Source organism: Antedon mediterranea, chromosome 9 (assembly GCF_964355755.1).
Source record: "Antedon mediterranea chromosome 9, ecAntMedi1.1, whole genome shotgun sequence".
Classification (NCBI taxonomy): domain Eukaryota; kingdom Metazoa; phylum Echinodermata; class Crinoidea; order Comatulida; family Antedonidae; genus Antedon; species Antedon mediterranea.
In genome coordinates this window covers 1494090-1507197 of record NC_092678.1, presented here as the reverse complement: position 1 = coordinate 1507197, position 13108 = coordinate 1494090, and the positions used below count along the sequence as shown (strand labels likewise).

General features: G+C 34.8%; 2 protein-coding genes across 2 annotated transcripts; both read right to left on the bottom strand.

The window, feature by feature from the left end:
* Positions 1-28: 28 nt before the first annotated feature.
* Positions 29-8407, bottom strand: LOC140059570 (centromere protein K-like). Its single transcript, XM_072105521.1, has 9 exons — positions 8328-8407; positions 7490-7627; positions 6879-6938; positions 5947-6022; positions 5121-5250; positions 4710-4805; positions 3605-3734; positions 3042-3104; positions 29-1100 (listed from the first exon to the last, which is right to left on the bottom strand). The coding sequence occupies exons 1-9, from the start codon at positions 8328-8330 to the stop codon at positions 939-941; spliced, it is 858 nt and encodes a 285-aa protein (XP_071961622.1). The 5' UTR covers positions 8331-8407; the 3' UTR covers positions 29-938.
* A 207-nt stretch (positions 8408-8614) lies between these two features.
* LOC140058993 (adhesion G protein-coupled receptor B1-like) lies at positions 8615-12759 on the bottom strand. The gene is made up of 7 exons (XM_072104794.1): positions 12663-12759; positions 12205-12375; positions 11782-11955; positions 11231-11401; positions 10498-10671; positions 10014-10072; positions 8615-9356 (listed from the first exon to the last, which is right to left on the bottom strand). The coding sequence occupies exons 1-7, from the start codon at positions 12748-12750 to the stop codon at positions 9024-9026; spliced, it is 1170 nt and encodes a 389-aa protein (XP_071960895.1). The 5' UTR covers positions 12751-12759; the 3' UTR covers positions 8615-9023.
* Between the last annotated feature and the right edge of the window lie 349 nt (positions 12760-13108).

Sequence of the window (13108 nt, the reverse complement as noted above, 5' to 3'; positions counted from 1 at the left end):
TTACAGCCATTAAAAACATTTCCCTAGGCTAATTGTTACAGTTTTGTAGTCTTGCATAGCATGAAGCCGGCCTGGTCATCAGTCAGTCAATGACTGTCTGGTTTGTTTACTAGTGAGTGATAGGAAAACTAAATGGAACTCTTTTGGCTGTGAATTAAATTATTTGATCATCTGACAACCATGTTTTGTTTTAGTGCTACGGATAACTTTTAAACAATGATCTGCCAAATATACAGTATATACAATATTTTACATACAAAATTATTTTACAGAGGCCCCACTTGTGAAAATAAACTTAATGGAACTCTTTTTGCTATGAATTTAATTATTTTATCACCTGACGAATATCTTTTGACATGGTGCTAGGGATAACTGTTAAACAATCATCTGCCACATATACTAGTACTAGTTCACACAAACACAGCCACTGTCACACACAGAAACTGTGCAATTGGGACTGGACCGTTTTAGAGGTGTTTACCACCTGTTGGTCCCGATCCTTCACTAACAGTGTTAGTGAGAAGTTAAAAATAAAATAAATACAATACCAAATTATTTTCCACATATAAAAACATGGCCAATTTATTGAGGGTGCTATAAATTTTACAAAATACATCCAAACATAGAGGGTGCTATTTACAAAATCTTTAGCATTAGGATTTGTTATAAATAATGTATGGCACTATTTTCCAAACATGGAAATAGCCAATGTGCATTGTCGAAAATATGTCTCCCAACCCGCAACGCATTTTTAAAACTCTAGTTAACCAAAAGGGGTCAACTACAAGGGGTCAACTACTGTAATAGTAAATGTATACGCTATTGGATATCGTAAATCCAAAACAATCGGGAAAAATTGCGTATTTAGCGGAAGGTGGGAGATAACCTGAAATATCGCAAAATTCTCACAGTTTTTAGGATACTTCGGAGGTGTGATTTTACATGTGGTACGACGTTAAGGCTATTCTATTACTGTCTTCGGGATGTCGTCTGGCAATGCCACATCGTAGAAGCAACTCCACGTACGGGGGCCAAAAATTTGATGTGACCTGTACGTAGGGGTCATGCTTGTCTTCACCTGTGCTTTTATTCATCAAAACCTGCAAAAACGATTTGATATAATTTAATTTTTCTGTTTAAAATTCAAGTCATATATAAACTGTTTTCACACACGCAATTTTTGGTTTATCATTTGTGAACCCTATCTTAGGCCGTATTTTCGCAGGGAAAAATTAACCGATCAAAATTAACTGATAACTAGATTTAATTCGTCACTATGACGAATTATAGGTTATATGCATTGATTTAAATAAAGATAATTGATTGATTTAAGATATTTTGATTGATTGATTTTCTCAGAATCTTTAGTTATTTATAATAATTATGTGATAGGATCTTGCTAACGCAAATACAATAGCCGGTATCATAATCCGATCAAAGATCCTTCTGCGTATATAATGTCATAAACCACATTTTGTGTTTTTAAATAAATTTCATTATAAATCATCTGTATAATCTATACACTAAGAAATACAATTGAACAAACAATACGGATAATAAAAAATAATCTTATTTCGTTTCGTTTCCCAAGCTGAGACTCGAACTCGGTACCTTGAATGCTATAGACACGAGCAAAGACCACCGAGCCATACACAACTGACTAAAAATTATGGAAATATTCCTCCGTGTATTTTCTATGCAGTAACCACTTTGGTGCAGATAGATTATTACATACCGCAATGAATTATAATGTTTTACTATGATGACATCTTTAAAGATTTTTAAAAATGATGCACTGTCAAACTACATACTTTTAACTTTAATATATGAACTTCTTAAGGAAGAAAGTTAATGTTAAGTTTGTTATTTCGGCCTAAGAAAATGTTATAATTTGTTTGATTGTCGAAATTAATTTTTGTAAATTTAATATGCCATTAATGATGACTTAATCAACTTTTGTTCTCTTGATTTCATAATAAATCATACATATGATACATACACTTCAAGAAAATGAAATAAAAAATCGGTGTTCCCGAGCATTCTAACGATATATATTAATTTTAAAATTTAGCATATTTTCACCATTTTGTTAACTTACACGTGCGTAGCCTGTCACTTTTGACGTACTCGTATAACGCTGTTTGGCGTTGAAAAGATAATACAATTTGATGATATTGTTAAATAAAGGTTATACAACAGTAATCGGAAAAAAACAGTGCGCAATAACGTTTGACGCGCAGTGCGCGTGCAAAAATCTGCGCACTTATGGCCATTTTTAAACGCTTAAAATTGCCTGAAACGTACTCTAATTTCATCGAAAATAAATTCTGACAATTTTGAACATTTTAAGCGCGCGTACGCATGCGTTATATGCGCTACGCACGTAATTGTATTGCCATATGATGAAATATGACCTGAAATTTACGAGTACCAAATTTTGTTTAAAAGTGATTCATATGCTTGTGAAGATGATTACAAACGTGATTTCGTTAAATCGCGCGTAGACCGCGTAATGTTTGATTGCGCACCGTGAAAACATAACCACATCGATTCCTGGCCATAAGGAATATACTCTGAAAAATTGACTTAGTTAGATGAAACTGATACCAAGATAATTGACGGACAAATAGTGCTAAGGAAAGAATAAATAAATAAATAAATAAATAAATAAATAAATAAATAAATAAATAAAGATTCTGACAGAATCAAGAGGTTATATGCATATCATGCATATAACCTAATTAACCAATAAACTGCCTGTGGAAGCAGGGTTTAACCAATTCCGCTCAAGAAAAATTAACCAGTAATTATCTCATTCAAATGGGATAATTATTAACCTTTGACCTGAAGGACAAATTGTTGCTTTGTCATTGGGCACTTGGTTGTTTGGTATTGATCACTTTATTTTTTTATTAATTAATCTGATTGGTTAAAAAATTAAGCGATAATTTTGTTATGGCTGCGAAAACACAGCCTTATCAAAAGGTGTGTATTACAGTACATTGTTTTAATAATAATAATAATAACTCATTTCAAGTTACCTCTAAAATTTCAAAAAGTTGAAAGAGCTCATCATCGTCATCAACAGTTTTACCGGATAGATGCTGTCAATATAGATAAATATATATTAATATATGGAGTTGAATAGCTCTGTCTACACTATCAAACTAGTTCTGACAAAAAAAAAGTGATGCACCCAAATAGGGTAGTGATATGCACCCAAATATGGTAGTGATATGAAATCATCATGTCTACATACAGTATGGGCACATCACATGTTGTTGTCACATAAAGTCTGATAGTGTAGACAGAGCAAATCAATTGAAAGGAACCGTGGGGCGAGTGCTTATGTCGAAATATGGAAGTAATTGTGACTAGCTAGCGTGGTTACTATATACGGCACATGCAATGTGATTCGTAGTTGCTTGCTTATGTGAACATTTCTACTGGTCGTGGTTACCCATAACACACACTATTCCAGTTGTGTTTCTTCTGTTTTGAAAAAGTGGTGTATAGTTGTATATACTTATAATTCAACATGCTATTTGTGGTAAGCACCAGAGACAGTTGATCAAAACCAGGCTAAACATTAACATGTACAAACCCTTTTCCTTTTGCTATCTGGAATATTTGGCATAGGGAAATGTTGCTTAGCAAATTGGCCTAGATTTTTCATTAAATTCTTTTGTTTTTCAATCCAACGTTTTTTCATTTCTTCCCAGTTTTTTAATTCACTGTAAAAAAAAAGAGAGATAATTTAATGATCGATAAAATAGAGTATCAATTAAAATATAGCAGGGTTGTAAATTCACCAGTACGGTTTTGAATTTTGAATTGAATTTCTTTATTTAGTAATCAAGGTTAAAAAACAATAAAAACAATGAAAAAAAAAGTAGAAAAAACAATTGCACAGAAACACAGGCCTTGATTACAAGGAATGCCAAGAAAAGTTAAAAACTTATTTCCACTTGGGTCCTAAAAACAAGGAACTGATAAAGAACATACAAATTATATCAAAAGAATCCTTAAAAAATGGTATAAAAATATAAAATTTTTAAAATAACAGTTTATCAAACACTTATCAAAAATTTAATCCTACGGTATATGACATGTTCAAATGTTGCTTACTTTAAGTGAAATAAGGAGACAAAGAGTATTACTCGTATAGGCTGCCTCCTCTCATAGTTTTTATGTGTAAGTCATATGTTCATTTAAAGGTGTTGAACTTGAAACAATGTGATAAGGTAATGAATTTGATGTGTTTATGATACGTATATCAAAGAAAGAAGCTGTACTGAAGGTATTAAACCGGGATTTACACAACTTAAAAAGATGATATTACAACCCAGTGGTTATTGTAATTTACTTGTGAAAATCCATCAAAACACAAATTATTTATGGGTTATTTGCCATAATAAACATAACACAGTCAACAAAGCAAAAATGGACATTTGTACTGGGACACCTTTATGTCAGTCGCATTGCTTTTGAAAATGACAACAAACTTGGTAACCATCTGATTTAAAATGCTATTTCCTGGTATAATGATTTTATGAACATTTTCTTAACCTGTTAAGCTCTGTGATGTGCCTATATATTGACATATCACTACCATATTTGGGCACATCACACTTTTTTTGTCAAACTAGTTTGATAGTGTAGACAGAGCTTTGGTTGTGTAATAATTGTGAAAACAAAACAGTATTCACCTATCGTGTGATTTTTCAGGAATCTTTTGTTCTACTTCAATCTTTTCTTCTATGGAAGCTTTTACCTCCTTGTGTTGTTTTAGGAGTCGTCTTTCCCTGAAAATAATAAATTTAAAATGAAAATTTATTGTTTTGTTATCTACTGGAAACCTCAGTCTACACCATCAAAGTTTATGTGACAAAAAAAAAATGTGATGTGCACATAATGGACATGATGATGTCATATCACTACCGTATTTAGGTATAATACTACCATATTTGGGCACTTCACACTTCTCTTGTCAAACTAGAGTGTGGATAGAGTTTAATACATAAACAGGATTAGCACTTATTTTTTAAAGGAGGGTCGATCGCAACTCCAAAACCAAGTCTCCAGCAATAGTCATCAATAAAATCTATATATAACGTTACCTTTCTGTCTCCTCTACAAGCTCTCTGCGCTGGGTCTTTACCACTGACAATGTCTGTTTCAACTGCTCAACACATGTTTGAAGATCGGACAAAAGAACTGCCTCAATTACCTCAGAATTTGTGCTAAGTACTAAAGATCAAGAGACATTATATAATTAAAAATATTAAGCCCTGTCTACACTATCAGACTTTATGTGACAAAACAATGTGATGTGCCCATATATGGAAATGATATCATATCACTACCATATTTAAGCATATCACACTACTAGTTTCTGTGCATTGAATAGGGAGCCTTTGATTGGTGGCAAAAAGTGTGATGTGCCCAAATATGGTAGTGATATATGTCCAAATATGGAACTGATATGACATCATCATGTCCGATGGGCACATCACATATTTTTGCCACATAAAGTTGTATAGTGTAGACAGAGCTTTAATTCTTGTATCCTCTGTGACAAGCCTGACTATGGTAGTGATAAGCCCCAATATGGTACTGATCGTGTCCATATACTGTATGGGCACATCAAATTGTTTTATATTGTAGACAGAGCTTTAATTCTTATGTTCTCTGTCACAAGCCCGGCTATGGTAGTGATATGCCCAAATATGCTCTGATCGTGTCCATATGGGCACTTCACATTTTTCTATATTGTAGACAGAGCTTCAATTCTTGTGTCCTCTGGGACAAGCCTGACTATGGTAGTGATATGACCAAATATGCTCTGATCGTGTCCTCTGTGACAAGCCTGACTGTGTGCAAGTATCAAGATGAATAACAAATACAGATTAAAACATTTACATATAATAACAAATTATTACTCACAGCTTGGTGATGTTTTAATATTGGCATCAATTTCAGCTTGTAATCTTTTTTCTTTAGCTTCAGATATCTGTGACATCTACCGGGAAACAATAGCTTATTTAGCTTACAAGATAAAGTATTAATTATAAAAAAGTTTATTATCAGTTGAATAATGTACAGTATCTTATCAGTTGAATAATGTACAGTATCTTATCAGTTGAATAATGTACAGTATCTTATCAGTTGAATAATGTACAGTATCTTATCAGTTGAACAATGTACAGTATCTTATCAGTTGAATAATGTACAGTATCTTATCAGTTGAATAATGTACAGTATCTTATCAGTTGAACAATGTACAGTATCTTATCAGTTGAATAATGTACAGTATCTTATCAGTTGAATAATGTACAGTATCTTATCAGTTGAATAATGTACAGCATCTTATCAGTTGAATAATGTACAGCATCTTATCAGTTGAATAATGTACAGTATCTTATCAGTTGAATAATGTACAGTATCTTATCAGTTGAATAATGTACAGTATCTTATCAGTTGAACAATGTACAGCATCTTATCAGTTGAATAATGTACAGCATCTTATCAGTTGAATAATGTACAGTATCTTATCAGTTGAATAATGTACAGTATCTTATCAGTTGAATAATGTACAGTATCTTATCAGTTGAACAATGTACAGTATCTTATCAGTTGAATAATGTACAGTATCTTATCAGTTGAACAATGTACAGTATCTTATCAGTTGAATAAGGTACAGCATCTTATCAGTTGAATAATGTACAGTATCTTATCAGTTGAATAATGTACAGTATCTTATCAGTTGAATAATGTACAGTATCTTATCAGTTGAATAATGTACAGTATCTTATCAGTTGAATAATGTACAGTATCTTAAACAGTAAAACAATATAGGTAATATTAGTGTAACTTACTGTACATTCCGGGTTATTTATTTTTCCAATCTTCTTTTCTTGATTTAACTTCGCTTGTAGCTGTAGAAAAATAAAAGAATAAATTTACATTAAAACATTTACAATTAAAAGTAATATTGTAGTAATTACCGTATATCCTTGGGTTATATCCCCACCCCTTACTTTATGTCTGACTTCACAAACAAGCATATCCTCGGGTATAGTCCCAGTATTGACTTTTGGTCTGAGTGTAAGCCTCTCTTCAGCCGGTTCAGAAATGCTTACCAATCATTTTTTCCTGAACCAATGTTTTTCCAGGTATTATAGTCCCACCCCCATATCATTTGGCATATCACTACCATATTTGGGTACATCACACTTTTCATGTCAAACTAGTTTGATAGTGTAGACATTCATACCAAAAATGTCTGTCTGTTGATAATGTTTATTTTTGTTTGTCAAATAACTCAGTCTGTAGCCAAATTTACAAATTCAAAAATAAAAGGCTGGAATATTGTACTGTAGTCTATTCATCAAACTAGTGACATCTGAGATCGGTTGTTATAAAAGAAATAATATCCCTGTATGGAATTATATCTTTTGATTCCTTGAAGGGATAGTCTTGTATGCACCTTGTTCAGTTTTAACCATTGTTCTTCAATTTCTATTTTTAACTGGTTTTCTGCTTCTTCTAATTCTGTTGCCGGACTCTGTTGACCTGGGTCAAATGATGTCATGAGAGATCGCTGTGCACCAGCAGTTACATCATCCTGAAAAATAAATATGAGTTCTGGTGGTAAACAAGTTGTTTGAATTTAATAACGAAATCCTTGCATACTTAGTTTCAAGTTGTTGTGCATAATATTACATAAATAGTTTTAGTTTAAGTTTTAGTTTAAGTTTAGTTTAAGTTGTTTTCAAATTTTGTTTAAATGTGCCGTAGGGCCCCTCGGAAGAGCAGTTTTATTTTATTACTGAGAGGGCTACCCTACTAAAAGAAAACGAAATAAATAAATAAATAAGCACACAAAAAAGTATAAAATCCAAGCGACAGGGACTCGGGAGGGCTACATAAATAAATTAATATGATTATGAATCCGAGTATCAAAAAGTCATCATGGTCTGTATTTATATTTTCTTGTAAGTCTAGAATAGTAGTAGGCCAGCTAGGCCCAGACACAGTAGTACTTACTACTACCTAGCCTAAACACTGAGCCGGCCGCAGTAGTGACGTGTTTCAACCTGACATTTTGATCGTCGACAGGCTAGGCCTAGGCCTAGCTAGTAGCCTAGGCTAGAAGGATCCGGCTAGAAGACTCTCTCTACTCTAGTAGGCTAGGCCCTAGCCTAGCCTAGTCTAGCCTTTTAGGCCTACTCAGTTCCAGTAACCAGCCAGCAGAACGTCCCTACACTTACGGTAGGAGTAATCGTTCTTTATAGAATAATTATTAATAATAATGTTTATCTTACCATGATTATATCGAACGTATATTTTTTAAATCTATGAAAACAGGAGCCGACTGTACTGTACCACCACCACACCACTAAAAAACACCAAGTAAGCGCGCGCAGTGTTTGAAAAAAAAATTAACCCGCCGGAAGCAGCCTGGAATGTTCCATTAATAGTCTGGAGCTGTATTTTTATCGAGCCGGTATTGTATATCAATTTTTGGGGATAAAAAACATCTCATCCATTAAAACCACATTAGTATCGTATTAAAGCGATACATTTTTATTGTTTATCATTTATCAAAAATCTTACTATCATAATATAATACGATCATTTCCATTATCATTTGGCCCACGAAAAAAAGTGGGCTCACCTAACAAATAATTTAATTCTTGCATGTAATGTAATAAAAATTAATCAATTTTTTATGTGTCATTCGTTGACAAATTAATTATTAACTATAAATGTTCATATCACGTGCTTGCCTCTGTCCAGTGATATACCTATAGGCCTACTTCGTTTATTTATGGGAACCTAAGCGTAAAGTTTTCTTACAACTATCAAATATCAATTTATTTTCACCCTGAACTATTTGGTTAATCTATTCTAAGTAATTGTGATGTGTGAAAAGTTATTTTTGTAAATCTATCTATAATATTACTAATGTAAAAGCGTAGGCCTAATTTCCAAATAATCGGTAAGAATATCGGTAAAAATTAATCATAATATTCATCTAAGCTACTACTGCCTGTCTTTTCCTCTTCTTCGTCAATCTCTTCTTCTTCTTCTTCCTCCTTACATTCAACCCATTCGTACGATAATTGTGGCGTCGATTCAGAATCGGATAAGCTCACGCTACCCTCGCTACTTTCGCTATAAGAAAGTACGTCACCGGGACTCTCGTTACCGGATTCAGGAGTGTCGATACCGGGTTCGGGAGTAGAATATCTTTTACATTTTTTAGTAGGTGGTTGTGTAGTGGTTTTATCCAGACTTGAAGAATATGAAGGTGGTGAGCAATCAGCATCGTCATCATCGCAGCAATCATTCTGGATGGAAAAAATAAATATCGGGAGACAATTAATATTATGGACAATGATGATTGGCTGAGTCTATCAGCACTGCCGCAGTGCGGGTGAAAGCATCGTATTCTATCGTATGCCACAGCGGCACTATCGGCACTGCCGCAGTGCGAGTGAAAGCATCGTATTCTATCGTGTGCCACAGCGGCACTATATCGGCACTGCCGCAGTGCGAGTGAAAGCATCGTATTCTATCGTATGCCACAGCGGCATTATCAGCACTGCCGCAGTGCGAGTGAAAGCATCGTATTCTATCGTATGCCACAGCGGCACTATCGGCACTGCCGCAGTGCGAGTGAAAGCATCGTATTCTATCGTGTGCCACAGCGGCACTATCAGCACTGCCGCAGTGCGAGTGAAAGCATCGTATTCTATCGTGTGCTACAGCGGCACTATCGGCACTGCCGCAGTGCGAGTGAAAGCATCGTATTCTATCGTATGCCACAGTGGCACTATCGGCACTGCCGCAGAGTGCGAGTGAAAGCATCGTATTCTATCGTGTGCTACAGCGACACTATCGGCACTGCCGCAGTGCGAGTGAAAGCATCGTATTCTATCGTATGCCACAGCGGCACTATCGGCACTGCCGCAGTGCGGTAAGAACTACAGTTGTGTTCAACTTACCCCAACACAACCATCTCCGCTACTCTCTTCATTTTCCAATTCTTCCTTATCTGATTCCTCTAGATTAAAAGATGATAATTTGAACATATCGATAAAACAATAAAATACAAACATTATTACTTTAATTTTGAAATAAATAAAAATATTATTGAGTAGCTTAAGTTGAAAACACCGAGAGTAAAAACAAATCACCCCTACAATAATATTAAACCGAAATAATAAATATCTTTATAGATTTAGATAGCAGTGGGCGCCAGGATTAGCAGACGTGCATTCCCGGCGACGAGTCCTTTTTGTGTCAATTTTTTTAAATAATTAGGCCTATATTATGATAATATTATTATAATGCTATTTTTTTGTGAGTGCAGGAAAACTAAAACTTCAACGTATCTTGGATATGTTCAATTGCAAGGGCTCAATATACATTTTCAGAATTAAATCTCTTCTCGTAATACTTGTGGTTATGGAATGCGTAATACTGTACCTATTATACAATCAGCCTCTGATTCGCATTTATGGTATTCAATGGCCAAACCATCACATTTGAAACTTTTTCCATCTTCCGGGATAGGGCATTGACGTGTGCGTCTTTGTTTACTATACATGACGCAATCCGAGCAATGGGACCATTTTGACCATTCAGTCCAGTCTCTGATCTCTAAGGAGAAAATAGAAATAAACTACGATTTTAATTCGTCAATCATGAATTATTTCGTGAAGTGATCCTAGTTGGTTAAGACAATATTTTTGAACAAGGATTATTTTAAACTTTGTTCCTATCTAGTACGCAATGCAAGGGCGTATAAGCGCACTGTGATTGGTCAACTTTCTTGCGTTGCTCTACGTTCTCTGCGTTGCGTCCTATATAGCAGCCAAGTTATTAAGAGACAGTCATCGCTACGTTCTAGTGGGAACCAAGCTTAAGAGACAGACATCGCTACGTTCTAGTGGGAACCAAGCTTAAGAGCCAGTCATCGCTAAACTTGGTGGATAGTAGAAACCAAATTGCCCGGATGCATTATTTTTTTCCTATGCAATTAAGGCAGAAATCATGAATAATTCATTAGAATTAAGGTAATGAATTATTCATATTTCTGCCTTAATTGCATGGGGAAAAATTGTGCTTGCGTATATCAAAGTAAATAAGCCATAGTTATGTGTAGGCCTAATTAAATTCGGCGAAAACATGACATTGTGAAAAAAATAATGCGTCTCACTAAAACATGGGTCCATTGTACATGTCCGCTTCCCTGTACTCTCTCCATTACAGGATAAACCGTTGTATTTTGGTTTTGGATTGTTACACGATCTTTTACGTACACTTTTACCCGTTCCACATGTCTTACTGCAACCAGTCCACGATGACCACTCTCCCCAACCACCATCAACTGTCAATAACAAATGATATTATTAGCTTTTTCACGTTATTTTCTTAATCGGGGTTAAATCGCGGTCTATATCGGAGTTAGACCCGAGTTCAAACGCAAAGTTTAACCACCCGATAAACTCCCGTTAGTATGATGTGCTTTTCAATGTCACATTCTGAGAAACAATCGGAATTAGGCCTAGTTTTACCGGATGTACCTCAGAAACATATCGGAGTATCAGAGGTATCGGAGTTATAACGAAAAGGAGAGTTAACGTATGTGAACGGATCAGAGAAGAGTAACTGTACAACATTGGAATTGTTGACAAAGATTTGTCCAAAGCCACGCCTCCCTTTCAAAGATCACAATAATCAGCTTAAAGTACAATCTTGAACACTTACTCGGACACGGTTCAAAGCCACAGTTACGCGTTGATCTCGATTCACCATAGCAAGATTCACCACCGTATTGTGCTGGTGGATTGTCACAGACTCTGTCTCGGCTTCGAAAAGCGTCGGTTCCACAGGTTGCTGAGCAGGCAGAATACGGCTGCCAATCCCCCCAATCACCATTAACTGAAAAGAACAAAACACAATACATAACATAGAGAGACAAACAAATTACAGTTGTATTCTTCCCCCCTGACTAATGTAGCTTAACACATTGCTGTGTAACCAAGTGTCCGGCAACACTATACAGATCGAATCTGTGTTCGTTTAATGTTAGTGTTTTTAACCGGTCTAATCCGAAACGGTCGATCGAGCGGCCTAATCGAAGCCGAAGGAGGAGTCATGATGCAAAATAGAGTAAACATTAGTAAATACCAGGACAGTTTTGTACTTCCTCACAATCTTCTTGTTCGATTTCTAAACATGTCGTTGTTTCATTGTATACCACATTGTCACCACAACTGTTGCGTGATCGTGAACGAATACCAACACTGCACGTCTTAGAGCATGTTGACCATTCAGACCACACATCCAGCTCACCAATAACTTGAATAAAGGAAACAAAATGATGCATAATTGTTGCTAAACTACGTTTAGGCCTAGAAAAATCTTACAAATTAAAATAACTATTATATATATTGGTACCCAATTATCGTTTTTTTTTAAATTATAGACATGGTTTTGCCTTCACAAATTATTGTTACTTTTAGGCCTAAGCCGTAGCAAACAAATAAAAAATTAAAACTATAGGCCTATATAAGAGTAATCTTATGGAAAACTAATTAGGCCTAAAATGTTCAGATAATATTTCCCTTAGAACAAAACTATCTTACCTGTCAAAAAGAGTGAAAATCCTATAAAATACATAAATATATGGACAACATTGCTTTTACTTCTTCCAACTGCCATCTTGCAGAACATACTTAATAATGTTCATAAACGTCAGGCCAACTGTTATACTATTTATACACTTTTGCCAATAAGGAAAAGGATCGCCATATCGGAAAGGGGAAAATGAAAGTATGATTACCTATATCACAACGGTAAAGGCAAATAGCATTCCCTTTGTCATATAAATATAAAATACATCCGTTATTAGGCCTACATACTTTTGTTACATCCTTATACTAACTTTAACATACTAGCACTACAATTTCTAGGCAAACGCAAGGCGTTGTTACAGCATACTTTCAATTATCTCAAAGTGGAATGGAAATTCTACAATGTTTATAAGGATATGATAATGTAATTAATAAAACTGAAAAGTCTTGCAGAACAT